The sequence below is a fragment of the Rhipicephalus microplus genome, chromosome X (genome assembly GCF_043290135.1).
Source record: "Rhipicephalus microplus isolate Deutch F79 chromosome X, USDA_Rmic, whole genome shotgun sequence".
Lineage (NCBI taxonomy): Eukaryota > Metazoa > Arthropoda > Arachnida > Ixodida > Ixodidae > Rhipicephalus > Rhipicephalus microplus.
Genome location: NC_134710.1, coordinates 50,527,924 through 50,555,155, shown reverse-complemented (window position 1 = coordinate 50,555,155; position 27,232 = coordinate 50,527,924). Strand labels below are relative to the sequence as shown.

Here is a 27,232-nt window from a genome sequence, read left to right as displayed (position 1 = left end):
TGGGATCATCGAGCCTCTTCTACCTGCCCTGACATGGTGCAGGCTTGCATGCACAGACTACGCAAATTCGAAATTGTTTCTCCTGTTCTTCCAGAACTGAATGCAGAAGAGTGCCGCAAAGAAGTAATGGCTGAGGCAGGTTCAAATCCTGTATCTCTAGCCGTATCCACAGGATGTATTTTATTAGAATGTTGAGAGACTGTTCCAGCAGCAAGCTGTGCCAGATAACTAGTGCACAGAAATGTAGACACTCTGGACTGCTTTGTGTCTTCTTATGCCCAAACTAAAATTACATAATTATTTTTTTTAAATAAGTTGCATTTCACACTTTCAACTCTTCAGTACCCAATGCTATTTTCTGTATTCTAGTGAATATTCAGTTCATTGAACTTTCAGTTAATTGAACTATTTGTTCGGGTCCCTCAAGGAGGCCGAATTTTCAGGCACTAAAAATAGAGTTTAGACGCTCTTAGACCAAAATTACTATTCGCTTCAAATTCGCTTTGACGCTAAAATACACTATTCACACAAGCCCAGTAGCAACATATGTAGGAAATGGAGTAAAACGCACCCTGATACACATTCGAGTAGACACAGGGATTAAGCTTCTATCGTTTTTCAATTAACTGACGTGTGCGTAAATATTGTGCAATTTTGATTTGCACCGACCAAGCTCCCGCTTTTGACACCATAATTTTAGTCTTTGACTGGGTGCTGAGGCCTTTATTCTGGTGGCTTCTTGTGGCTGCGTGGTATTTCTTTCTGAAACTTTTTGTGGCTGTGCAGCTGTGCAGATGCCCGTGGCATTGGTGTGCCTGCAAAAAAAAAAAAAAAAAGAAGCAAAGCAAAGAAAAAGGGCACACATTTACAAGTGCAGCAATCGAAATAAAGATTTACATCATTGGACAACATCAGAGGACAGTCATTGCCAGTATTTTTGAAAACCGGTGACAACATGGGGCCAAGAACATATATAAAAAAAAGAGAGACCTGCAAAAAAAAAAGTTTGTAAAGCAACTCTGCATGTCGTAAGGTGATGACAAGATTGTAGCGTACAAGAGAAGAAGCTCGCGTGAGTCAGCTCCAGTTCATGACAATGTATAACACAGACCATGAGCAATTAGAAGTCGGCAATTTTTACAGAGAAAGCCGTCATGAGATCACAAGAAGGGTCGCGGGCACCGTAGCTGTTCGCCGCCAGTGTTCGTAACCACTCTTGTTGCAAAATTATTTTAAAAAAACAATGACAATAAAAATACAGTCTTTTGCAAACTCACCATAGGCAGGCTTCATGCCGTGAAAGGAATCGCATTGTGTTTAATAAAGTGCTTTAGAACAGCTAAGGAACAGCTAGGCGTCGGACAATGCGAATTGCATAACGAGTCGGTCGTCAAATGGTACAACCCATTACGATAGCACTAGGCATAACTCTTCATCGTCGTTAACCACAGCATAAAAAACTACACAAAATTCCTTGCAAGTGTGTAGCAAATAAGTACCACACTTCTCCGAATAATGAAGAAGGATGACATAATTAATGCCTGCCTACATCACAATGATTAGGTGATTGTGTAGTGGGTACCCTGCAAGAGTGTTGCAGGGTACCCCTAATGTGTTGCACGCTATCATGACAATAGGATACTCAGCCAGAAAGACCAGTGCAAGGTCTTCGTATTTCAGGCACTTGTTGCATCCATATTTAAACTCTCTTTAGCGTGCACAGAACACAGACAAAAATGTTAGAGGCACACGGGCGTACACGTGCCTCGATCTTTCTCGTCTTTGTCTTCTGTGCACACTCAGAAAAGTTTATATACGAATACATACCAACCCAGCCACCTATCAGTTTTCGTGCAATCTGGTTGAATGGCTGGCTTATGAGGTGACACATGAAAATCTGTGTATCCACATCTACTGAGCCGCTGCGGTGGCAGGAGACACGGCCCTTTTAAAGCAAGTGGTAGGGTCAGAAGTTTATAGGTTCCTGAACCGCATTCTGGAGTAATCATCAAAGATCTCAGTATCGGAGTTTAGTTTCACACGAAAATCGTTTGCCACAAAAACTTTTCGAATCCGTCAAAAACGAGCAAAGTCGCGGAGATTGGTCCCATACTACTTCGAGCGCCATCTCTTCTCTCTCGCCTTGACGAAACCCGCTGGAAACTACAGAGAGGTGATGGCACAGGGGAAGAGGTTACATAGGTGCATCATGACCTTGAGTGTGTCATAAAATGCAATCTTCCTCTCCTGTTGGGATTCCCAGGCACACTAGTGTGTAATGTTTGCAGACCTGAGTGCAGCTGCGACACCCCATGGCAAGATGTGCACCTGATCTAAACGCTGCTCTTGGTTCATTGTTGACTATTAAGCAATAGCAAGCTATATGTTCAGTGACGCCGAAGGGCAGGCGCTGGCAACTTCTGTATAAAGACAGCCTCTGTATGAAACGACTGTGTATGAAAAGAGAGCTCCTGATGAAATGGCAACTTCATGCTGTGTTTGTAGGCTCTCCTTGTTACACACAACTGCAAGATTTGTCCAACCTGTTCATAGTGTATGCTTTCTGAATGAACGGAGGCTACTTATTGAAAGCCGTACCATACCAGACCGAGAAATTTGGAAAAAAAAAAAAAAAAAAAAACAGTGAGGCCTTTAGACTGGTCTGTACAGCAGCTCAGGTATTCTTCACAAATTTAAACAAACGCTTACCGTTGTGGTTCGGGAAGTCAACAGTATCCCCAATTCGAAAGGGTAACGGTGTCCCATTCCGGGCGGTATTTAGATCCAGTGAAGTGCCTTTAGAAGATGTTTTGAGAGGACAAAGTTCACCAGCAGCTTCTAGGGCTGGCCCTTGTTTATTGTTCTTCAGCACACGCAGTTTCTGCAAGGAAAAGAGAGAGAACGCCACAATCTGAGATTTGGACTTCACACTAGAGCACTGTACGAGCTCGGCCTGGCCGAATCGGGCCGAGTAAAGCATTGTTGGATTGGGCCCGGTTGAGCTTCGGGCTCGAGTCAAGCCTTAGTGAAGTCCGTATTAGGCCCGGCTTTCATACACAAGGTGTTTTATGAAATTGGTCCAATATTTTTGAAAAACTAAAAAAAGGAGGCATCGGCATTCTACCTGCGGTGTTCCCTTTACTTCGGCAGAAGGCATCTTCAGATGTGTACAAATAATAATTACGGCAGTCATTAGAAAAATTAAAGCAATTAAATCTTCAGAAAATTTAGAATAATTATTTCTTCATTGAGGGTGTTTTCAAAGGGAAGCTGTTTTTAAAGTTTGAATAAATTAACAGATAAGTAAGTTACATCAAAGCTGGAAACATGAGCCCTTACTCCTGTAAAAATATAATGTATACAGTTGCATGCGGTGATCCTTGGTGTCTGCAAACGACCAACCTGCCCGCATCGAACAGTTTCGCAAGCTGGATAGTTGCTAGGAAACTATGCACCGTCGTAACAGGGATTAAGACACAGGGATTAAGCTTCTATCGTCTTTCAATTAACTGACATGTGCGTAAATATTGTGCAATTTTGATTTGCACCGACTAAGCTCCCGCTTTTGAGACCATAATTTCAGTCTTTGTCTCGGTGCTTTGGCGTTTATCTGAAACTTTTTGTCACTGTGCAGCTGTGCAGGTGCACGTGGCATTGGTGTGCCTGCAAAAAAAACAAGCAAAGCAAAGAAAAAGGGCACACATTTACAAATGCAGCAAACGAAATAAAGATTTACATCATTGGACAACATCAGAAGATGGTCATTGCTGGTATTTTTGAAACCTGGTCACAACATGCGGCCGTGAACATATAAAAAAAAGTTTGTAAAGCAACTCTACTTGTCGTAAGGTGTTGACACGATTGTACCGTACAAGAGAAGAAGCTCGCATGAGTCAGCTCCGGTTCATGACAAAGTATAACCCAGACCATGAACAATTAGAAGTCGGCATTTTTTACAGAGAAAGCTGTCATGAGATCACAACAAGGGTCGCGGGCATCGTAGTTGTTTGCCGCCAGTATCCGTAACCACCCTCGTTGCAAAATTATTTAAAAAAACAATGTCAATAAAAATACTAAGGACAAACTCCGTTGCAAACTCAACAAAGGCAGGCTACATGCTAGGAAAGAAATCGCATTATGTGTAATAAAGTGCTTTAGAATAGCTAAGGAACAGCTAGGCGTCACACAATGCGAATCGCATAACAAGTCGGTCGTCAAATGGTACAACCCATTACAAGAGCACTAGGCGTAATTCTTCACCATCGTTAGCCACACCATAAGAAAACTACACAAAATTCCTTGCAAGTGTGTAGCAAATAAGTACCACACTTCTTCGAATAATGAAGAAGGATGACATAATTAATGCCTACCTACATCACAATGATTAGGTAATTGTGTAGTGGGTACCCTGCAAGAGTGTTGCAGGGTACCCCTAATGTGTTGCACGCTATCATGACAATAGGATACTTAGCCAGAAAGACCAGTGCAAGGTCTTCGTATTTTGAGGCACTTGTTGCTTCCATATTTAAACTCTCTTTAGCATGCACAGAACACAGACAAAAATGTTAGAGGCACACGGGCGTACATGTGCCTCGATCTTTCTCGTCTTTGTCTTCTGTGCACACTCAGAAAAGTTTATATACGGATACATACCAACCCGGCCAGCTATCAGTTTTCGTGCAATCTGGTTGATTGGCTGGCTTATGAGGTGACACATGAAAACCTGTGTATCCACATCCACTGAGCCGCTGCGGTGGCAGGAGATGTTGGCTTTTAATGCAAGTGGGAGGGTCAGAAGTTTATAGGTTCCTGAACCGCATTCTTGAGTAATCATCGAAGATCTCGGTATCGGAGTTCACACGAAAATCGTTTGCCACTAAAATTTCTCGAATCCGTCGAGAACGAGCAAAGTCGTGGAGATTGGTCCCATAGTACTTCGAGCGCCATCTCTTCTTTCTCGCCTTGACAAACCCGCTGGAAACTACACAGGGGGTGATGGCACAGGGCAACAGGTTACATAGGTGCATCATGACCTTGAGTGTGTCATAAAGCACAATCTTCCTCTCCTGTTGAGATTTCCAGGCACATTAGTGTGTAATGTTTGCAGACCTGAGTGCAGCTGCGACACTCCAAGGCAAGATGTGCACCTGATCTAAACGCTGCTCTCGATTCATTGTTGACTATTAACCAATAGCACGCTATCTGTTCAGTGGCGCCGAAGGGCAGGCGCTGGCAGCTCCTGTATGAAGACAGCCTCTGTATGAAACGACTGTGTATGAAAAGAGAGCTCCTGATGAAATGGCAACTTCATGCTGTGTTTGTAGGCTCTCCTTGTTACACACAACTGCAAGATTTGTCCTACTTGTTCATAGTGTACGCTTTCTGAATGAACAAAGGCTACTTATTCAAAACCACACCATACCTGACCGAGAATTTCAAAAAAAAAAAAAAAACAATAAAGCAGTGAGGCCTTTAGATTGGTCTGCACAGCAGCTTAGGTATTCTTCACAAATTTAAACAAACGTTTACCGTTGTGGTTCGGGAGGTCAACAGTGTCCCCAATTCGAGAGGGCAACGATGTCCCATTCCTGGTGGTATTTAGGTCCAGTGAAGTGCCTTTGGAAGATGGTTTGAGAACACAAGTTTCACCAGCAGCTTTTAGGGCTGGCGCTTGTTTAATGTTTTTCAGCACGCGCAGTTACTGCAAAGAAAACAAAGAGGACGCCACAACCTGAGATTCGGACTTCACACTAGAGCACTGTACGAGCCCGGCCCGGCCGAGTCGGGCCGGTTAAAGCATTTTTGGATAGGGCCCGGGTGAGCTTCGGGCAGGGGTCGGGGCTTAGTCAGGTCCGTATTAGGCCCAGGTTTTATATACAAGGTGTTTCAAGAAATTGGTCCAATATTTTTGAAAAACTACAAAAGAGAGGCATCGGCATTCCACCTGCGGTGTTCCCTTTACTTTGGTAGAAGGCATCTCCAGATGTGTACAAATAATAACTATGGCAGTAATTAGAAAAATCAAAGCAATTAACTTCAGAAAATTTAGAACAATTATCTCTTCATTGAGGGTGTTTTCAAAGTGAAGCTGTTTTCAAAGTTTGAATGAATTATCAGATAAGTAAGCCATATCAAAGCTGGAAAAATGAGCCCTTACTCCTGTAAAAAAAATATAATGTATCAGTTGCACGCACAGACACCAAGGAAAGATAAATTTCCTTGGTGTCTGCAAACGACCAACCTGCTTGCGTCGAACAGTTTCGCAAGCTGGATAGTTGCAAGGAAACTATGCACCGTCGAAACAAACTTGAACTGAGTCGAGGACGACGTGTCGTACTCGCGATTGTTGATATTTAGTTTTCTCATTGCGACGGGTATTCTGGGTTCAATGTGTGCTCATTATGCCCATACGTCAGTTTTAAAATAAAGCTACTTTTATAGATCCACACTTTCACACTAAGTGCGTCTGTTTTTTTATACAAACGTGCAACAAAAAAGTTCATTTTACTTGTGCCGAACGTGTTTTGTCTTACTGAGAAATCAGTCAGCTTAACTTACGCCTCTTCAGAAAAAACGAACAAAATTTAATAACATTCACAAAATTTTATGGCCACAATGGCCAAGATGCCAGTGGATCTGAAAAAAGGCACGAGCGCGTTGCGCATACATGCGAAGTGTTGAAAGTGGAGCTTGTGTGGCAACCTTCCTCCTCTAAATATTTCGTCCTATCTCTCTATTTTGGGACCTCACCAGTGACGTCATGAAAGAATTTTTCTGTTCATGATTTATTTCTAGTAGGATGCTCGGCAACCGCCTGTGGTAAAAGCAACCCAGCCGCTGCCGGGAGTGAATACATGGGAAGTATAGGAAGTTTCCATCCCGTGGAAGTCTTCTCAGAATTGTCTAAAGCGGATTTTTTTAAATGCGCCACGTAATAAATGACGCTTGCAGGAGACTTGTTACATTTACTCGGCAAACCCGGCTTGCATGCAATTTCTGTAGACTCAAACTATAAATGTATGCCATTTTTTTCAATTTATGGGTGTAATATATTTAGTAGTCATTCTCTGAAATGAAAAAAAAAAAGACAGGTTTTCGTGCTTAGCACTGCGTACATGGTACAGCCCAATTATATTTTAAGTAACCTCGAATTATTTCCCGGACGTGTTACAGGCGTAATTACCCTAAAGTACACAGAATATACCAGCTCAATATTCATGACCCTCAAAGAAGTTCTCACGACAGTCTAGAAAATATCTTGTTTGCAGCAAGTATCGTCACATTTACCAAATATTGAACAGTGCCTTGTTTACGCTCCAGGCATAATTGGCTGAAACAGGCGCGGCCGGGTAAGGGCCGTATTTAAAAAACGACGGGCCGGGCGGGCCGGAGCATGAACTTTTCGGGTCAAGCGGACTCTGGCCGGAAAAATCTGCCCGTGCAGAGCTCTACTTCAGTGTCATGTACCACTACAACAAGTTTAGAGTGATGTTTTAATGCAAGAAAAACATGAGTATTGACCAGAGAATCCGTTTAGGACTTGCTGCTTCGCAGTGCGAATTGAGCCATGAATAGAAGGTTCAGGGTAAATTGATTGCTTGTATGATAAGGTTCAGGATGAATTGACAGCTTGCACATAAAGTCGCGACGCACAACACTGCTTTAAAATGGCACATTAGACAACGTAAAGGCAGTATAATCACACAGCGACTAACCTGCTTTAGCTAACTAAAGACTCCAGAAGTAAATAAAGTGGCGCCATTCGTGTCAGTCTGCTGGCTATTCATCTCCGCTGTGCTTGCTAATGCAAGTGCCATCCTCGCGTTTCGTTTTGCCTGTGCCCCATGGCTACCGAAGCAAGTGCACGCCCCACAATGACACTGCCATACCCCTCTCCAGTGTTCCGGGAGGAGTAATGCCTGTGTGGACAGTTCTCTGGCCGACACCATAGAGGCACTACTGCAGCTGCTGGGAGAGGAGGCAGAGGCGAAAGGACGCTACTCTGTTTTTGTGGGGGGAGCTTTGGCCTCGGCGTGACAACGATGTTGCTGAAACATGATAGGGCCTTGAAGATTGATTGATTTGTGGGGTTTAACATCCCAAAACCACTATTTGATTATGAGAAACGCCGTAGTGGAGGGCTCCGAAAATTTTGACCACCTAGGGTTCTTTAACGTGCACCCAAATCTGAGTACACGGGCCCACAACATTTCCGCCTCCATTGGAAATGCAGCCGCCACAGCCGGGATTCCATCCCACGACCTGCGGGCCAGCAGCCGAGTACCTTAGCCACTAGACCACCGTGGCGGGGCAACAAGATAGGGCCTGTGTGCATGAATGACGAAGGAGCCAGCATGCATTGTACTGATTAGTTCGCATCCCACCACGTTGGTGCTCCGCCGTAGCCGTTTCAGTGACGTCAGTGCAAGCCACCCATACATGAAGATGCACGAAGTAGCTGATCTGGCACTACTTTTGCGGCAACCTTTAGAGTGAAAAAAGGCTTAGGAAATTTAGTCCACCCATTTGTGTATGACACCACGAAAGAAATACACACAAATAACTGGGAAACGAAGCTTTCCCAATGAGGAAAAAGCCCATCCCAATCTGGGATTCGAACCAGGGACCAATGCCTTTCCACTAGGCCACTCTGATATCTCAGCCAAACAGGACGCTTAAACATTGCAGCGACAGCCAACAGCCTGAAGCACACTGTGTTGAATATGGCAATTTGAATTTTGGAGTTGAGCTCGTACATTTGTAACGACATGAAGCAGGACTCTGATATAGAACCTAAAAGCCTGAGCACTAGCGTGCGAGTAGTTCCACATTTGTGTCAAACAAGTTACCGAAATTTCTAGTATGTAAGTACATCCTTGTATTTTTGTCATTTAAAATTTCATTGAACAGCAATTGATCGTGAAGATGTGTGACAGAACAGCTACACAGCACGCACTGTCAGACTGAACGATTGATTACTGCAAACTACACATGTTAGAGGAATCGAATGAATAGCTTGTACGGTCGCATTGGCCATCACACCTATTCAGTAGCGATGATCGTAAGATATCTATAACTCGATAGCCAACTTCTTGCGTGCATTACTGTACTTATGCACAGCTCAATCTATTAATTGCTTTTTGTGAATATGAATCGTTCCTTACCTTCAAAGCTACAAGCACGATTATTAACATTGTAAAATTAGCAAAAAAATCATAAACTTTGTAATATAAACCCTTATGATTAATGCTGATGCGGTACCCCACAGCGCACGCTCGATGCAGAAGCACAGCCTTGCGAAAGAAAAGGCAAGCAACGAAGAATACGTCCCAAATACACAGTTTTCCTTTTAAAGTGTAGCATGTTAATGAATTATTATCTGCAGAACGTCTGGAGCACATGCGGGCACTGGCCATCTTGATAGTGTTTTCTATTTGCTGTTATTGCATAAACTGACAGTTCTCTGGGCCACGGAGCGCGTGTAGTGTCGGCAGGTGACACCAGACGACCTGTCGCCGGCCTGGAGCAAAAATCGACGGGCGCCGGCAGGGCCCGCGAGCGAAACAGCGAGTCCTGTTTCGCCGACACTATAACATGGCTATGAGGATGGGATGCCAAGGCCGATCCACTGCCGCCGCAACTTCACGACTCACCACCACCTCCGCCATAGCTCGGAGCTCCTTCGCCGGCTCTACTCCCGAACTTTACTTTATTCAGGAGCCAGTCGGCACCTCTTGTTGACTCTCAGACGAGATCTTCCGAAGTGCGGACGCGAATCCACTGCTGGACTCACTGTTGTAGAAGCTCGTCGCTTTACGTAGGTTTCCTTCACGGCCAGTACGTCCCACACGGTGCACATGCTCGTCGATTGACTTTGGCATGGCGCACATCCTTGATGTCCAAGCCTCGGGCAGCCACTGCAGTAACCACAATGACCGAGCAGGTGCCCGGTTGTTGCCATGAATTTTGCTTGGAAAGCACCACAACTACAACATATTCCTGGGGCTGTGGTGCGGGGGACAATCCAACGCTGCACCGGCAGGTTCTAGCTGGGGCAACGCCAATGGTACAGCCAGCTCTGCCTGGAACAACAAAGGTGCGGATGACAAAAACAATGGTGCAGGCACGGTGGCTTCGTACGACCCCTGGTAGGAAGAGTGCTGTCCCTCGATGGTGCCAAGCTCGCGTTTCGCGAAAGCACTTTTGATGACGGCCAGTGGAGGCTGAAATTCTCAATATTCAGTTCAATATTTATTGTATGATTGGTGCATAATGGGACGCGGACGCAATCTATACGCGTATTCGTAAATAATGTACGAATTTTCTGAATGCGTTGTTTATGCGCTTATAAGATTTTTTAACGTATTGACGCATGTTTATGGTTTCAGGTTCCAACTATACACTTAATAACCCAAGTTCCACGTTGTGTAGGATGTTTTCAATATTAATAAAATAAGAATTATCATGCGAAACATGCGAAAGAAATGACGCTTTAGATATCTACAGAGCCGTCCACTTCTACCGTGAACACCGCGCCGTGTGTCGGCGCTCCGCGGAGCTCCTCGGTCGGGTGCTTCGGAAACTAACGCGCAAACGCAAAGACAGCTGTAGACGGGGCCTACGATGTAGGAATATTCCTACACCATGGCGGGGCCTTCGCCACGTCGTCTGCTAGAGGGCGGCTGCTCAACCGCATTGCGCCTGCTTTGCGGTGAAGCAAGCATCTCTTGTTATGTGCGCACACAAATTGAGAAGCCGGCACAGTCCTCGAGAGGCGAAGCGACTGTGCGTTTTCTGCAAGCAATCGTACAAGTAATAAACCTCGCCCCATACATGAGCAAAACTTTCAAGCCGCGCTGCCACTGATAAAGCTAGGTTATTCGCCGGAACCGTGAGAATATTCCCACACCTCACACGACTTTTATGATCAGCCCAAATGTGGGCGCTGCAAAAAGCACAATAAAAATAAACTGGGTGTATCATGTCAGGTATTAAGTGTGAACGCTGCAGCATTGCACCAGCTACAATGCACTGTTATTGAAAAGAACTCATACAAGAGTGCATAATCATGATTTAGTCTGATCTGGTCAAAAAGTGAAAAAAAAAAGAGAAGTTCTGTTCAAGCTTATGTGAAATTAAAAATAAAATGTTGGGACATTTAGAAATGCCTTTCAGATAGCTCAACTGTTGTAATTAGATAATTATATTAGATTATTTAGAAGCGGGTGGCATCACCATGAGATTCGATCACCGCCCTCATCCTATGAGGAAGAGAGGCATACAAGGCGTCAAATGTGTGAACGTTCGCCCTGACTTCCTCCCACTAGTCTTGTACTGTTGACCACGGGTTGTTCGAAGACAAGCCATGCAGGCTGTGGGTGCACAACGCTGCCTTAATGTTTCCTCTTATGTTCTCAATGATGTTCATGTCTGCGGATTATGGTGGCCAGTCCAGCACAGCAACTCCACGATCTTGCAGGAAAGAAGAAGTCAGCTTGGACACGTGTACTGGGGAGCGGTCTTGTTGAATGATGCAGTCTCCATCTAGAAACACTTCCCCCAAAAGAAATGACAACGCCCCGTCGTCAGATTGGAGCAGTAGCTCTCAGCCGTGAAACAGCCATGCACCCTGACGAGAGGACCGAGGCCATCCTTCGCGATTGCCCCCCAGACAGTCACCGAACTTCAGCCACTGGCGGCTACTCGCTGTATGTATCGCGCCATATATCTGCAGGAAATGAACAAGTATAGCTCATGATAGAAGAGACTCCGAGGGCAAACCAGATTCCCATAAAAATAGAGACAGTGAGCTTTAGCAGACTAGGCCTGAGATGCCATAGCCGCCGACCATTTGGCCTGCCGGTCGTTTACAGTGGTTTCCGGGCGTGCTTCCCGATATCTGTGAGTCACTCGTGCATCAACTTTCAAATTGAAAGTCGCCTTCACGGGTTACCTCATCAGTTGAGATAGAGCTACGAAGAATTTTCAATAAAACGTTCCTAATATACATATACTTTTCGTCACTCGTACCAGCAAAATGCAATTAGATAAGGGTTTTAGATAACATTGTTTGGTGTTCTAGATAGCAACGAAAAATTAAAAGGGCTGTTTTCAGTGTCTAATAAACTCTAATGAATTACCTTCCTGTCAAATATCACTCGCTCCTTGCATTAACCGAGAGAAGATTTCTGACAATATTTAGCTGCTAACTTGGAATCAATAAAGTATTACCAGTACCTGCACAGTCATATTACAGGTAACTAGCGCTGCTAAAAGCCTCAACTGAAATTCACACAAACACGACTGCTTTTTGAAAGCTTAAGAGCACTGCTTTACATACTGCGTGTTCATGGGGTGCCAAACTCGTGTTCTCTGATCCCACCGAGTCCTGAAAGTGGACTGGTCCGTGAATACCATGCGGTTCCAGTGAGATGCAGACCAGTTAGCGTGATCTTTAGCAAACTGGAGTTGCTTTGCCTTGTTCTCAGCTCGCATGAGCGGCTTCCATTCGGTTCCAAGTTCCGCTTCGTAGAGGTGGCGCTTGATGATTGTAGCCAAAACATAGTTTTCGGCTGTTCTACCACGGCTGCAACAATTCGCAAGTCTTCGTCCTTTGTAGTCACCCGGCGACAAGGCTGCTGAGGGGCGTCTCCAATACGTCCTTTATTCTTGTATGCTAGAATTATCCGGTTGACAGTTGCAAAAGGACGGTTTCTCATCGCAGATAAAGCACGTTGAGAATATTATCGCAGGCATAAATCTACGATGCTTCGTCTTTCGTCTTCCGGCATGGTCCTTCAATCGTAAGGCAATTCTGGAATGAAGTACTACCGAACATAGGAAGCCCTTTTATCACGGGGCGATGAAAAAAAGAAAGTTTGACAGTGCTATGATTTAAAAGGTCACAAGAAATTACTGCAGTTGGCTAACGTTTCGAGCTAAGAAAGATATGAAGCGATAAGCGGGCCTTGTGTCGCCCAGAGACAAAAAAGTATGAAGCTTTATTTTGCACCTGCTCACAGCAGTAAAAATTTGTCATTGGCGCTTCTTTGGTGCACTGATTTCCCCGTACGAGTTCCGCTGAACCAGAACATTTTTATATTGTCTGCATGAATAGCATGAAGAAACACGGCTGCTGGTGAGCAGTGAATAAGAGTGGAATATTAGCGAGATAAATTCGGTAGCACATGAGAGCAGCGCTATTGGTAATACGCATATTTATAATATCAGTTCTATAAGATTAAGGAACTAGTCACATTCTTTTGTTTATAGGTTACTAACTAATCAAAATTTTCATACATTGGAATATGTTATATCAGGCCTTACATGATATATTCATTACTGATTTCGCAGCACTCATCTTTGCGCTGATCCGTCGTGTGAGCTGCAAGATATTATTTCTGTTACACTGAATAGCTTAGTGTGGGAGGGATCGGGAGTTTTTACAAAGAAATTGTGGTCAGTGTAAGATTTCTCGCAGTACGTTTTTCACGAGAGCATCAATCTGGCTATTGTTAGAAGAAAATAACTTTACTTTGCTTTATGCGATATGGTTTTCCCGTGCCAATGTACCGATCATTATTCAGTGGAGGCCCAGGTATGTTTTAAAGAGAGTAAAAAGGATGCAAGTCACGCCGAGAGCGAAAACATTTTTCTTTAAGCTGCATAGTGGAACATTGCCTGCTGAAACGTTTTTGGAAAAAAGGGGCTGCTTTCTGCCTTGGGGTACGTATTGTTTAATTTATAAGCTGCAAGAAACGGTTGACCATGTTTATTTAGATTGTTCAGAGGGGGTCTATTTTCGGGATGTGTTGCACAGATCAGAGGAAAAAGAATTCCCACTGGACCCGTGTGGCATTAGATTTCTAACAGTAGAGAACGAAGACGGGGCTCGTTTTGATGCAGTTATGCTCATGGGCTTCCACTGCATATGGAGAGTGAGAATGGCAGGTTGCCATTGTGATAAGGATGCACAGCCGGCATGGGCCTATTTCAGAAACAACATTCACTGGGTTTTTTTTAGATTTATAAAGCGGCACCGGAGCCACCAGTGTAGCTTCCACGACTGGAGCTGCTTGTGAGTTTGCGCGATTTTTAGCTTAACGAAACCAGCACCATTCTGGTTAATTGGTAAGTCATCATGTAAATATTGTACATTTCATACTGTATTTTCAGTGTTGCTTGTATTTTGTGTTCTGTACCAAACTCAGGTAATAAAGAAAAAAGAGAAGCTTAGTTGTGGCAGTGCCAGCGCGGCTTGAAGTTGTTCTCATGTATGGGTCCCAGGTTTATTACTTGTACGATTGCTTGCAAAAAAGCCACATTCTCTGTGCTTCTCGAGAACCGCACCAATTTGTCAATTTGTGTGCGCACTTAACAAGAGTGATGCTGGCATCACCGCACAGAGGGCGCAATTCGGTCGAGTGGCCCGCTCGAGCAGACGATGCGGTGAAGGCCCCGCCTACAGCTGTCACTTCTCTTGCGCGCTAGTTTCCGAAGCACCCAGCAGAGGCTCTCCGCGGAGTGCCGGCCACACGGCGCGGTGTTCAGGGTAGAAGTGGATGGCTCTGTACATATGTTGTACGCATAGACATATGTTAAAACAGTCGGATGTTTACTGTTGCATAACGATGCCAATAGGAACATGGGTATTAGCAAAAAAACCAGAAGCAGTAGGCTAATATGTAGCGCTTGTGCCAGCGAGGATGGCGGCCCTGGACACTGATGGATAAATGAGCTTCAGTAGATGGCGCTTGACTACACTTGTCGTTACGCTTCTTCTCAGGTACAGGTAGTGATATGCACGATACCGGAGGTACCGGTGCGAGACGGCAACTTGCAAAGAGCGGTTGTCAACGCAAACAAAGAGATATGGCGGATGAGTCGAGAGAAAGGCTTTGCGATGGTGGAAACAAGCAGGGAGGTGCATAGATGGGGTGGTTTTCAATGAAACAGAATTCACTTCGATGGGCGGCTAGGTGTTGAAGTGGGTTGGCGACTTGCAGGACGCGCAGTAGCTTTTGGGGGAAGGCACGCGGGCCCTTCAGGGTGCAGGATAGCTAGTAACGAGGAAAACAACCAGGGAGACTCTTTGACAGGTGGTATGGACCAATACGATTCCGAAGTGGCACCAGTATTTAAGATAGGTAGAGTCCGGGGCAAAAATAGACATAGCCACGAGCGCCGAGCCAATTCAGACATAGGGTATATTAACATGCAGGGTGGCAGAAACAGGCTGAAGTGGGAAAACATAGAAGAACAGCTAAGGGAGGAGAGGCCTATGGTATACAGTTTTGTAAAAACACATCTTAAGGACATGGAACAACCTCCTAACAATCCGGACTACGCGTGGAAATATTGTAATAGAACAGAAGCCAGCAAAAAAGGGGGTGGTATTGGTGTATTCATTCATAAAAGTACAGACTGGCAAAGGGTCAATCCGGAGTGCAAGGAACATTTATGGCTAAAAGGGAAAGTGGCAGGGCAAATGACACTCCTGATTGATTGATTGATTTGTGGGGTTTAACGTCCCAAAACCACCATTTGATTATGAGAGACGCCGTAGTGGAGGACTCCGGAAATTTTGACCACCTGGGGTTCTTTAACGTGCACCCAAATCTGAGTACACGGGCCTACAACATTTCCGCCTCCATCGGAAATGCAGCCGCCGCAGCCGGGAATCGAACCCGCGACCTGCGGGTCAGCAGGCAAATGACACTCCTTGGTTTGGTGTAGTTGTGGAGGGGAGCAAAGGCCAGAAAGGAAAACCAGGCAGCAGGCAGTGGTAGAGTGTATATCAAAGGACATTGAGGAGTTAGGAGGAGAATGGGAGATAATTATACTAGGAGATATGAAAGCGCACATAGAAGATATAAATGGGTATACCGACACAACAGGCAAAATGATCATGGATATGTGTGAAAGGCATGATTTGATCATTTGCAACAGAACCGAGAAGTGTGAAGGGCAAATAACATGGAAGGTAAAAAAGCTGCAGTCGACGATAGCTTACGCACTGATGTCTCATAAGATGTATGATAAGCTCAGGGGAATGCATATAGATGAAGGTGCCTCCAAAAGTCTGGGTAGTGATCACAAACGTATCAAGCTACGTTTTGGAAGAGCAGTGAAAGTGGGAAGGAGACAAGATGAGCAACTAAAGAAAACTTTTTATTCAGAAAAGCAAATAGAAATAGCTACTAAACAAATTGAGAAAGTAATCACTGGGGATAATAAAACAGTGTGGACATACACAAATCTAATTAAACTTGCTAAGAGAGCTTGCTGAGGCTAGTGACAAGTCGCCCCAGAAACGAAGACAAAAACCCAAGAGTTGGTGGAATGAGGACGTTAAGAGAGCCATAGCAAAACGTCAGCCAGCCTCTAGGGAACACAGACATGCTAAACAGCGGGGTGAACCGACAGATGATGCTGAAAGGAAATGGGAAATCTTTCTAAGCTGTAGAAGGAAAGCATCTCTTCTAATGTATGAAAAGATTAGAAAAAAAGGGGGCTCAGGGGCTGGCAGAAGTACTCAAAAGGATAGAAAGGCATCTGCGAAAATTTGGAATTATCTAAACTCCCTAAGAAATGAGACGAGCGTAGAGCAGAGGTTTTTAACTACAGCTCAAGGTGCTAGGCCAGAAGGGGACGAAGCTATTGAATATGCAAGAACAAGGGTGACAGAAAAATTTCAACAAAGAAGTGACTAATGCACCACTATAGACAAGGATGAATCAAGAGGCGCAATGGTTCCATTTTCACAATGAGAGTAGGAAAGAGCTGAGAAGAGGGTTTTTAGTAGTACATCAACAGGCCCAGATGGCATTCTAATGATGCCGATAAAGACATGGGGTCCGAAGACTAAGCAGACTTTGAGAGAGGCAGTGAGCAAAATCGATGGTGAAGTCCCCGATGGATGGAAACTTAGCAGGATGAGTGTGATCTATAAAGGAAAAGGGGACAAAGCTGACATAAACAACTACCGTCCTATAACAGTGACATCAGTGGTCTACAGGCGGGCACTGCAGTACAGGCTGGTACTGCAGATTATAAAGGAAAGACTGCAGGCATGGATAGAGGATGAGGGGGTGCTGGGGGAACTGCAGAATGGGTTTCGGAAACACGGGAAGTTGGAAGACAATCTGTTCTCACTGACGCAGTGCATCGACATAGCAGAAAAGGAACACAGGCTCCTGTGGCCAGCATTTTTGGATATCAAGGGAGCGTACGATAGCGTGGTTCAAGAGGACTTATGGGGAATACTGTACACACTAGGCGTGGAAGACGGAGTCACTAATCTTTTAAAGGACGTCTATAAAGGTAAGACGGTAGGTATAAAGTGGGAAAAACAGGTATCTAAGACTGCAGAGGTAAAACGGGGGCTTAGGCAGGGGTGTCCTCTGTCACCATTGTTATTCATGATGTACTTACAAGGATTAGAGGCTAAACTAGAGGGAAGTGGACTTGGTTTCAACCTCTCTTGCATCAAACAAGGAAAACTCATTTAACAGGCACTACCAGCATAGATGTACACAGATGATATAGTGCTAATGGCTGACAACAGGGAAGATTTGCAGAGATTGATGGACATCTGCAGTAATGGGAGAGATGCAGTAATGGGAGAGATAGGTTAAATTTCAGATTCTGTAAGAAAAAATCAGCAGTCATGATTTTTAATGATAATGAAGGTAGTGAGCTTATAATACAGGAGGTCACACTAGAGATAACAGATAAATACAAATATCTGGGCGTATGGATAAGCAATGGGACTGAGTACCTAAGGGAACACGAAATATATGTGACGACTAAAGGTAACAGGAATGCACCAGAGATGAAAAACAGGGCACTGTTGAATTACAATGAGTATGATGTTGTGAGAGGAATACGGAAAGGGGTCATGGTTCTTAGTCTGAGGTTCGGCAATGTGGTCTTGTGCATGAGATCAGAAGTTCAAGCAAGATTAGAAATCAAGCAACGTGGAAAAGATAGGCTTGCCATAGGAGCTCATGGGAATACACCAAATCAGGGAGTACAAGGTGATATGGGATGGACATCATTTGAGTGCAGGGAAGCTAGCAGCAAGATAAAATTTGAGAAGCGATTGAGCCTATGCATGCCGAGCCTTGCTAAGTTTGAACGCAATAGCGTGCCAGCGGTCGTTTCGCAAAAAGTCCGGTGTCGGCGTCACTGGTTGTGAGCGAAAATTGGCGTTCTTGGGGAGAAATGGGGGAGGAGCGTTCGGCTAATAGGTTTTCAGCTACTTGTACATGAAGAATGTCGATACAAAATGGAGGAAGCGAACCAGAAAATTGACGCGTAAATACTTGGAAAACAGCAGGGGGCCATACCAAAAAGAACTATCGGTTAAGAAGAAGGTGAAGGAAACGGAGACTGATATGTGGAGAATCGGCATGATTGCCGATTCACCACATCGATTGCGATGCACCAGCATTGTAGCTGGTGCATTGCTGCAGCGTTCACACTTAATACCTGACATGATACACCCAGTTTATTTTTATTGTGCTTTTTGCAGCGCCCACATTTGGGCTGATCATAAAAGTCGTGTGAGGTGTGGGAACTTTTAAGCAGCAAATTGCCAAGGAAAGGATCTATGATAATACTCGGGGTAGTTCTCTACTGTTTGAAACAAGGACGGGAGTACTGCGAACCAAGACATATCGGGCCAAATACGAAGGGGTAGACACAGTATGCAGTGCGTGTGGAGAGGAAGAAGAAACTGCCAAACACTTGATAATGTTCTGAAAAGGGCTTCACCCTATAGCTCACAATGATGGCGCAGAGTTTTTCAAAGCACTGGGGTTTAGGGACAGGGAGGGCAAAATAGACTTTAAGCGGGTAGAATTAACAAGAAGGAGGTTATCTGATTGGTGGCTTAAGTCAAGGCACGAGTGAAAATTAGACCCTTCACTGCAAAGTACGAGTCCTCAACCTCACTATTTAAAGGAAAAAAAATAAATCTAGTTTTTGATATAATGAGTATTACAGCTTGGTGGCGTTAGCCATCACCCGATCTAAAGGGTACAGCCATATAAATCCATCCATCCATCCATCGTTAACCTGACGTGACGGTTGTATGATAGGAGTTTGTATGTATATTTACCATTTGTGAGATTGGATAGTCAGCGCTGCAACCTCACAAACATTACGATCTACTTGAAAAGCAGTTCTGAGTCCTAGCGTGGCTCAGTGGTAGAATGCCCGATTGGCACGCAGAAGGCTGGGCCTCGATTCCTGCTGCTGGGACCATGATAATTGTTCTTTGCCCTCATTTGGTCAACGCTGCCGATGCCTGATTTCAGGGGCGAAGCTCCTTACGTCCTACAAAACCGAAACTGAACTCCTTCACAACAAAAATGAAAACGTGTGTAAACGACCAAGTCTATGTGTAATCAGCTATACGACAGCACAATACATGATCACCGGCGCCGCCAGTTTGTGTGTCCATCCGCCTGTCCATCGGGGCATACGTCCACCTGTTCATGCGTCCGTCCGTCCTTTATACTATTCGGCGATTTCAACGTAGACATTACTAACCTTATTACCTGACCTATAGCTTCGCCCACTCATCGTCATTCACTTCGTGGAGGTGTACTGATCTTTCTTAATGCTCTCACGCTGTTCCTTGGTTGATATAAACTGTCAATTACCTTCAGTGCATTGCGCTTAACTGCAGTTGATCTTGACCCAACATGACACCTCTATCGCAGGAGTACATATGTAATGTTTATAAAATTAGATAGCTATCCCTGCATCTTGAATTAAAACATCACGAACATTATGGCATATTTCAAAAGCAGCTGCGAGACGTGGCGTGGCTCTGTGGTACAATAGTTGGTTGCCACGCATGCAGAGTGCTCGGATTCTATTCCTGCTGGAACCTTGACATTATTTCTTTACATTTGGCAGGTCAACGCAGCCGATGCCAACTTTTTCTTAATGGTCACGGGTTAAAGTTACCCATGTGCCTTCTCACCGTTCCTGGGCAGGTAATGGTTTTCGAATTTCGAATATAGAATGCAGCGCAATAGAATCGTAATTTTTCCTTTTTTTTGGAAGTGACTCTAGGCAGCGCCGCCATTTAGCGGGACAATTAGTGGTGGCGCTAGGTACAACCGAGTTTGAAGCAATTACTCTACTTCACTCTCCACCACTATTAAAATTCAAACGACGTGACTTCGAAGCCATTGGCTCAGTCGAGCAAAAATTATGGTGGAGGGAACCTTCACCGGTAGCCAAAAAGAGCTTCTCCTCCCCGTTTCTGCATCTCCAGCTCGCAGCGAAAGTAATCGAGCTGGGTAACGGCTTCACCGTCGCCGACCGGCGGTGGCTGTGGCAGGAGCCTAGAAAAGAAAAATAAGAACAAAAAAACACAGCCTACTCACGGAGTGAATAATAATGAATGGGGCGAAGCTTGAAAGGCTTTCATTGGTAAACCGTGAATCCTCAGTCAGTCCATCTGTCTGTCTGTCTGTGTACGACAACGGATATAGACAGACAGACGGGGTCTTTGACGACGTATACAGGAGAGACTGAGCCACAACATAAGTGCATGAGGCCTGCATGTGACGCCACTGTTATCAAAGAGGCAAAGACGTGAGTAACCGTCGAATGGTCTGGGCGATTTATTTTGTTTTTACATTGTTATATATTTCCAGGCCACTGGCTCACTGGCATTCAATGATAGGGTCAAGTTCATCGCACAAGTTACGTACCACTCGTTTCGACAGACGGAAACATTGTCGGACTCTTTTTTCGGTCAACTATTCAAATGCATCATTTACCTCCCTTCGTCGTCTCTGCTCGGCTATAGCAGTCGCACAGGCAAGACGAAAAACCGTGGCAGAGAAAGAAAACACCATGTTCTTAATATGCCCGGATACCGAAAACGCGCGAAGGGCTTACATTTCAATCCAACCCATGCCGCCTCGCGGCCATTTCAATCCATCTTTTTCATTTCGGATGGTCTCTCCGACCGTTACTTCGCCTCTATTCGAAAAAAAAAAAAAAGGATGAAAATAGACACGTGACATCTTGACTCACGTGACGGAACGTCACGTATGGAATTCCTCTCGGCTGAAACGAGCCAATCGCGTGCGATTCGATGGATTGGAACGCCTTCATTTGGATTTGGAATGCGTACAATATCGCATCAATGAAGTTTCGATCGCCAGTGGCGCATAGTGCATACTAGTGGCCCATATACCAGCCAATGGTATGTGGCACTGTCTGGCGGAAAGTGTTTGACGACATACGCGATGAGATTGTGGCATTATATTCATGTCATTGCTAGAGAGTCATATTCTTCAAACCATCTTACCCTCTCATAATAATTTTCGTTTACCCCAATTTTAAAGGGGTGACGACGAGAATGCCCAGACGTAGGCGACTACATAGGTAGGTAGGTAGGTAGGTAGGTGCGGTGGAGAGGGGTGAGGTGGATGGATGGATGGACGGACAGACGAACGGACGACAAAAGTGCTTGTAGTACGCAAAGAAATGCTTCGCATTTACTATTGAGAATATTTTCCATGGTTTTGAAATGCTGCAGCACTATAGCTCTCTATTGTGTCACAACAGAAGTCGAATGCGCAGTAAAGAAGCGTGTCGTCTCAAAATGAATCTATGATAACAATAGAAAAATAGTGTTGCCACAGTAGAAGCTTCTGGTTCATTTTCAACTTAGGCACCGTTTTTTATGGAACTGTGACCAATATCCAATAGTGCGCGACATATGGAAATTCACCCAAGTGCCTGGATTGACGTTTGCAAATGCAAGTGTGTGCGTGTCAGCAGTCACTCGGGAATAGTTGGAGCGGGAAGTGGGACGCATCGTTTTTGACTGTCATGCATGGCATGGTGGCGAACGAAGGTGGTCCATATGGACATCAGATGGTCGAGCCTTCATGCACTTGAAGCGGATGACGTTCCACCGCCGCCTGCTGTTCACTGCTCGTGAGAGGTGGGCTCGACAAGTATTTGTTTACCTCATGGCGACATACATGCGCACTAAGTGGGTACGGCGAGTTTACCAACTCGAGAAAAAAACATGGGTTCATCCAGGCGCAACCTGTGGCCGAAAACAAATGAGGGCAAGAAGGAACTTCGCCAGCGTATCAAGTAGGTGGAGGAGGACAAGTGGGGGCTGGCGCAAGTGAACAAGCCAGCTCTCCTTTTGTTCCGGCAGCACAAGAACAGGATCGCTCCAATCCGACTGTACAACAATGGCATTGCTACTGTTTGACAGCAGGGGCCCTTCGTACTCTACTGCTACTGTTTGACAGCAGGTACAGCAGGGGCCCTTCGTACTCTCATCCGTGAAAGAACCTACGACAGTGAACTCGTCAGCGTGGTGTGTCGTGCGTGTGGTCGGGCGGACGAGATCACCGAACACATTGTGACTGAGTACACTCTACTGAACCCTCCCAATGCAAACACAGCTTTCGCACTGGGCTTTGGAAACACAGAAGGGCTATGGACTACCAAGCTGTGAGGAGCAAGATTCACCTGGAACACTAATGAATGATAACTTTCAAGAGACGTCAGGTGGGTTCCAAACTAACACCCCTTTCCTCTCCGTCGACCTGAGACCACTTTGGTGTTCCACCTATGTCTATTTCATGTCGGCCTGTGTTCTTTGTGTTTGTGTGTTTTGCGTGCCCCCTCCTCCCAATTTACAGTTTATGTATCATGACATCGTTACCAAGTGCTCGCAACTCATGCCGTGGTCAGCAGAGGGCACCAGGCTTCCGCTAGAATTGCTGACATTCTGCCCTAAAAGGGCAGAGAACTGGGCTATGAATTTGCGTTTTTCTTCTATATAGATCTAATCGAAATAGACATGGTATTAGGCCAGTTTAAAAAAAAGGATATTGTTTTTTCTCATTCAATTGTTAAGCTTGTTGACACACTTGTGAGAGCCCTGTTATAATGGCGAAGCTCATAGCATCCATCCGTTTATCTGTCCATTGTGATTTGAGTCACTTTGAGTCTGCTGAGGCTATGGGCTGAGGACCAGCGTAACAATACAATATCGGTTATGAATGTGGCGGATAGTGAGACGATGAGTGCAATTTCCTCCTCACTCTACCTCCTGTATTGTTTTAATGTTTTTTACGCCTTTTTTTTTTCCTCTGGCTAGGTTTTAGTAATGCGTCCACCCGATCCAAAGGGTACGGCCATAACTTATCATCATCTCCAGAGTCCATCGTCTATAGACCGACAGAAATGCTCAAAATGCCTCTGGTTCGCAATAAAATACATCGCTTTTCATAACTAGTCCCTAACCTACTGATTAGAGACAACTGCCGCATTATTCAGTGGAACCTCGGTGATACAATCACAGCTCGTACGAATTTTGGGGTGAGATGAATTTCGCAGTGCTTCCGGGCTGGACCCATGGTCCTCCAACATAACAGAGCTAGTACAGTTGCTAAGAACCGTTTTCGGCCCGTGACGCTTGATACGAACTTATGCTATCCCGTGCAAGGTCGAATAGCCTGTGCTGCCACTGACGACACGTCAATCACGCGCGGCTCCGGAATACCCAAGCGTGGACATTCACACCGCGCTATCAGTTTGTTGGATAAGCAGCGCGTGGTATCCTCGGAGATGGTTTTGTGGAAATTTTAACGCCGTTGGCATCACTTTTTTTAAACTCTCAAAGCGTCAACGTGTGTTGTTTGTCTTGAGGCAGCAACGTTGTACTATAATGCAACGTCTAATGTTTTCCTATGTTGTACTATGTCCCAACGTTGCTGTGTTCACAGTTGCTTGCAACATCCTTGCAATCAAATGCCCTATGATAGGCAGCCGAGGACTAAAAGAGGAAGGGGACGGTCTTATAGAAGAATCTAAGCCTCGCAACGTCATCATGCACGGCTGTTGAAGACACGCCCGCCTGCAGCTCCAGATTTGCACAGGATAGTCTAATTTTCAGCAAACCTTCCAACAATGTGTGCACGGCTGTAAATCACTTGAAAAAAAAATATTCCCCGTGCCACTGCGATCAAACAATAATAACAAAGGGCAGTGGTTCTAAAACTTTGTCTTGGTCTATCATGTGCAAAGCGCTCCTTAGGACACTTTCACGCAGCCAGAGCCAAAGAAGCTGTAGTCCAAATGTAGCTAAAGACAAAAAAGAGCAAAAATATTTGCAGTCAAATATTCAATTTGGACTTGCGTTTTCACATTTGGGTACTATAACCATTTTTGTACAACACGTCGTTATTGTATGAAACAGCTCATGTTGAAGAACGTGAAAGTATTGATATGTCGATATTCAGGCGCTTCCTTAGGAAATCACATTTTAATTTAAAAAATAAATCCCCCTCTCCCCTGCCAAACCCTCAATTCTGCCAGCTGCATCTCACCAGTCCGTTGCTATTGGAGTAATCTTCCGATGCGAAGTCTTTGCACCTCTGCAGTATTTTACACATGAAGCAAAACAGTGTCAAAGACTTCTTTTTCTTTTAGCTTTCGTAGAGAAATTCTATGACGATAGCCACCGGCCTTCGCCTCCTCACCTGCGAATATTCAAATCATGCGTTGAATTCAGTCAAAAGAAAAAAGAAAAAAGTGAAGATTCCGCAAAGTCGTGCAAGCTTTGAAACAGAAATTGGAGATGCCTACACTGGGCCGCAAGCTTTGGAACTACGAAACTGGACGACTCTGAGGATTAATCTGGTCGCTGCTTTGTTAAGATAAGCGATGCCATGTTGTTTCTACGTTGATTCTCAGCGCAAAGAGATTCCAGTTGAACCGGGCACATGGGCACACCGTCGTTGGAGTAGGCGTTCCATCGTGTCTCAGTCTTTTCGCAATCGCCGTAGTCTTTCCTTTTAGCTAGTGTTCTCTCGTTGTACGTGATTATCTTCGGCTTTTTATTGGGCTTTGCCTCCTTCTTTTTTTAGTAGACCAGTAATGGGTAGTGGGATCTAGCCCATTTCGGTGGCGCATACCCGCTTATGATAGTTTCTTAACACCTTCTCACAGGAGGAAAAAAAAAAACACCACCATGATGGGCTGCGCGAGGGAGTACAACGGCTAGAGGCACAGCCTTGTCAGTGCATTTTTGAGAGGTCACACCAATTGGCGCAACCCAAAGATGACTATGGCGGCGCCCATGGAGGCGTTTTTGAAAAGGTCTATACGGGGTGAACAAATTTCTTAACAACCTGGCTATTGAAAAAAAAAAAAACGCCCACTTGAACATTTAAAAGCAATATGCCGGTAGTAAAAAATAATGCGGTGGAAGAGGTACACAGTAATAATGGTCGAGTGTGTACATCCCAAACAACATGTTTATGAGTGACGCCGTGCTGGAGCGTTCCGGAAATAACGACCACCTGCGGTTCTTCATTTAAAGAACCCTTAACACCAAATTTGGAAACTCGAGATGATTCTGTTGATTGACTGTCCTGCATGCCACGGCACTTTTGACCAATTATTAGCGACGAGCATCGTTACAAGATCGTTAAATTTGGTTTTAAAGTAAGGGCGAGGGCTCGCCCGAATATCCAGGTCCAATCAATATTTTCTGAGGTTTGACGTAGACAGGGGCCTCCGCGTGACGTTGCAGAGGTCAAGCAAGTATTGTCGGGTTCAGAGAACATTTGCGGGATGCTCACAAACCCCGACTGTAGAGTTACTGTATACGCTACCTTTAGTAGGAGTGGTTAGAAGAGGAAAAATGCACCTAATTTCTGCAGCTTAGTATGGAGCACGGCGCAGTGCCTCTCCCTTTACCTAAAGGTAGCATATATATAGTAGCTCTACCCGACTGGCTCCCGGCGAAGACTATTGTTCGATCGTCACCCCTCTCGCTCTCTTGTCTGGCGGCTCAATTTTTTAGGCGGGCGTTTCGAACTCACGCAAACTCGTCCTGAATTAACGGCGCTAGACGAGCAAGAAAAACGAAACTTTTGTGCTGACAATGACCAAACGTGCTGCCATAAACGAGCTTGTGGAGTGCATGTGTGCCATTCACAGCCTCATTACGGCTCATATTGTGAATCTACAATAAGCTTGCAGCTTTGCACTTCGTGTGTAATCTGCTGAATGCAAGAGAGCTACGGCGCGAATCGGCCGGATAACCGCCGAGACAGGCCGTTTTTTTCTGCAGATACGGCAAGTTCAGGGCACGGAACATAATGTAACAGTGGAATGTCATTTAATTTATCTTGATTTTTGTTCAGATGAAGTACCTCCGAGTCATTATTTGCCAAGTATGACACGATATAGGTGTGCACGAGTATCGTTCTCAGCAGCGTGCGGGTCGGCCGACTGCATGACCATATCGGAAAAAAAAAAAAAAAACTTGGCCTTCCTTCATGGCACATTGAAATGGACGAAAAAGCGTACCAGCCAAAGTTGTTCTGTCGGCGTCGTATGGGGGCACAGTCACGCAGAGAGAGCTCGGGTTCACGCAAGTGCGTGAATGCTCACTCCACGACCGAGGCAGGCGACGGAGCAGTTTCCACCATGAAGGACATTTTTTCTTCCGCCATGGTTGCCACCAGCAGAAACCGCGTTGCAGCTAGCCTGACGATAGTTATAGCGCGAGAACAAAACGACGACACAGAGACAAGAAGGACACTTGTTGTCTCTGTGTCGTCGTTTTGTTCTCGCGCTATAACTATCGTCATGCCATACCAACTAGCCCAAGCTACCACACTTCTAAGTTGCAGCTAGCGTCTGCACAACTCCAAAGCCGACATCAGCCACATCAACGTTTTTAGATACTTGAACAAAAATTAGGTACGTCAGCGTCCAGTCGAATTTACATAGAGATGGTGATTCTTCAACAAACAAGCCATTTTTATTTTTTCAAAACAAAAATAAATGTGGTAAATTAAAATAATAAATAATTGCATGAACATCTGGCCACATTGTTATTATTTTGTCACAAAAAACAGGCAACACTGACAAAGAAATTGTTATGTACAATGATATAACGCATCATTATTATAGTAAAACATAGTCTGTAAAAAAAGTTGTTATAAAGTTTTTTTTTATTTCTATAATTGAAAGTATTAGTGTTCATTGTGCTCAGTGAAAATCTGGCAACCATCAATTTTTGAAGTTCTGGCCACATAACAACGTATTTTACAATGTTTTCTATGCATAATTACTATTATTTTGCTTATTTATTTAACGCGTTTTTGTCTTTTTTAAAGCGTTGTCAATATTTAGATATTTTGAGTCATATGTA

General features: G+C 44.8%; 1 protein-coding gene across 1 annotated transcript; it reads right to left on the bottom strand.

The window, feature by feature from the left end:
- Positions 1 to 708: 708 nt before the first annotated feature.
- On the bottom strand, positions 709 to 26,662 carry LOC142775207 (uncharacterized). Its single transcript, XM_075876550.1, has 4 exons — positions 26,383 to 26,662; positions 5,530 to 5,701; positions 2,710 to 2,881; positions 709 to 815 (listed from the first exon to the last, which is right to left on the bottom strand). Exons 2-4 carry the CDS (start codon positions 5,584 to 5,586, stop codon positions 724 to 726), a joined length of 321 nt encoding a protein of 106 aa, XP_075732665.1. The 5' UTR covers positions 5,587 to 5,701; positions 26,383 to 26,662; the 3' UTR covers positions 709 to 723.
- Positions 26,663 to 27,232: the final 570 nt, after the last annotated feature.

Excerpts from the sequence above, each read along its gene's own strand:
- LOC142775207 (XM_075876550.1), bottom strand. The coding sequence starts at position 5,586 with ATGGGACATCGTTGCCCTCTCGAATTGGGGACACTGTTGACCTCCCGA. Across the intron at positions 2,882-5,529 it reads TGACCTCCCGAACCACAACG|AAACTGCGTGTGCTGAAGAA; the intron begins GTAAACGTTTGT and ends TTTTCCTTGCAG. Across the intron at positions 816-2,709 it reads TGACTTCCCGAACCACAACG|GCACACCAATGCCACGGGCA; the intron begins GTAAGCGTTTGT and ends TTTTTTTTGCAG.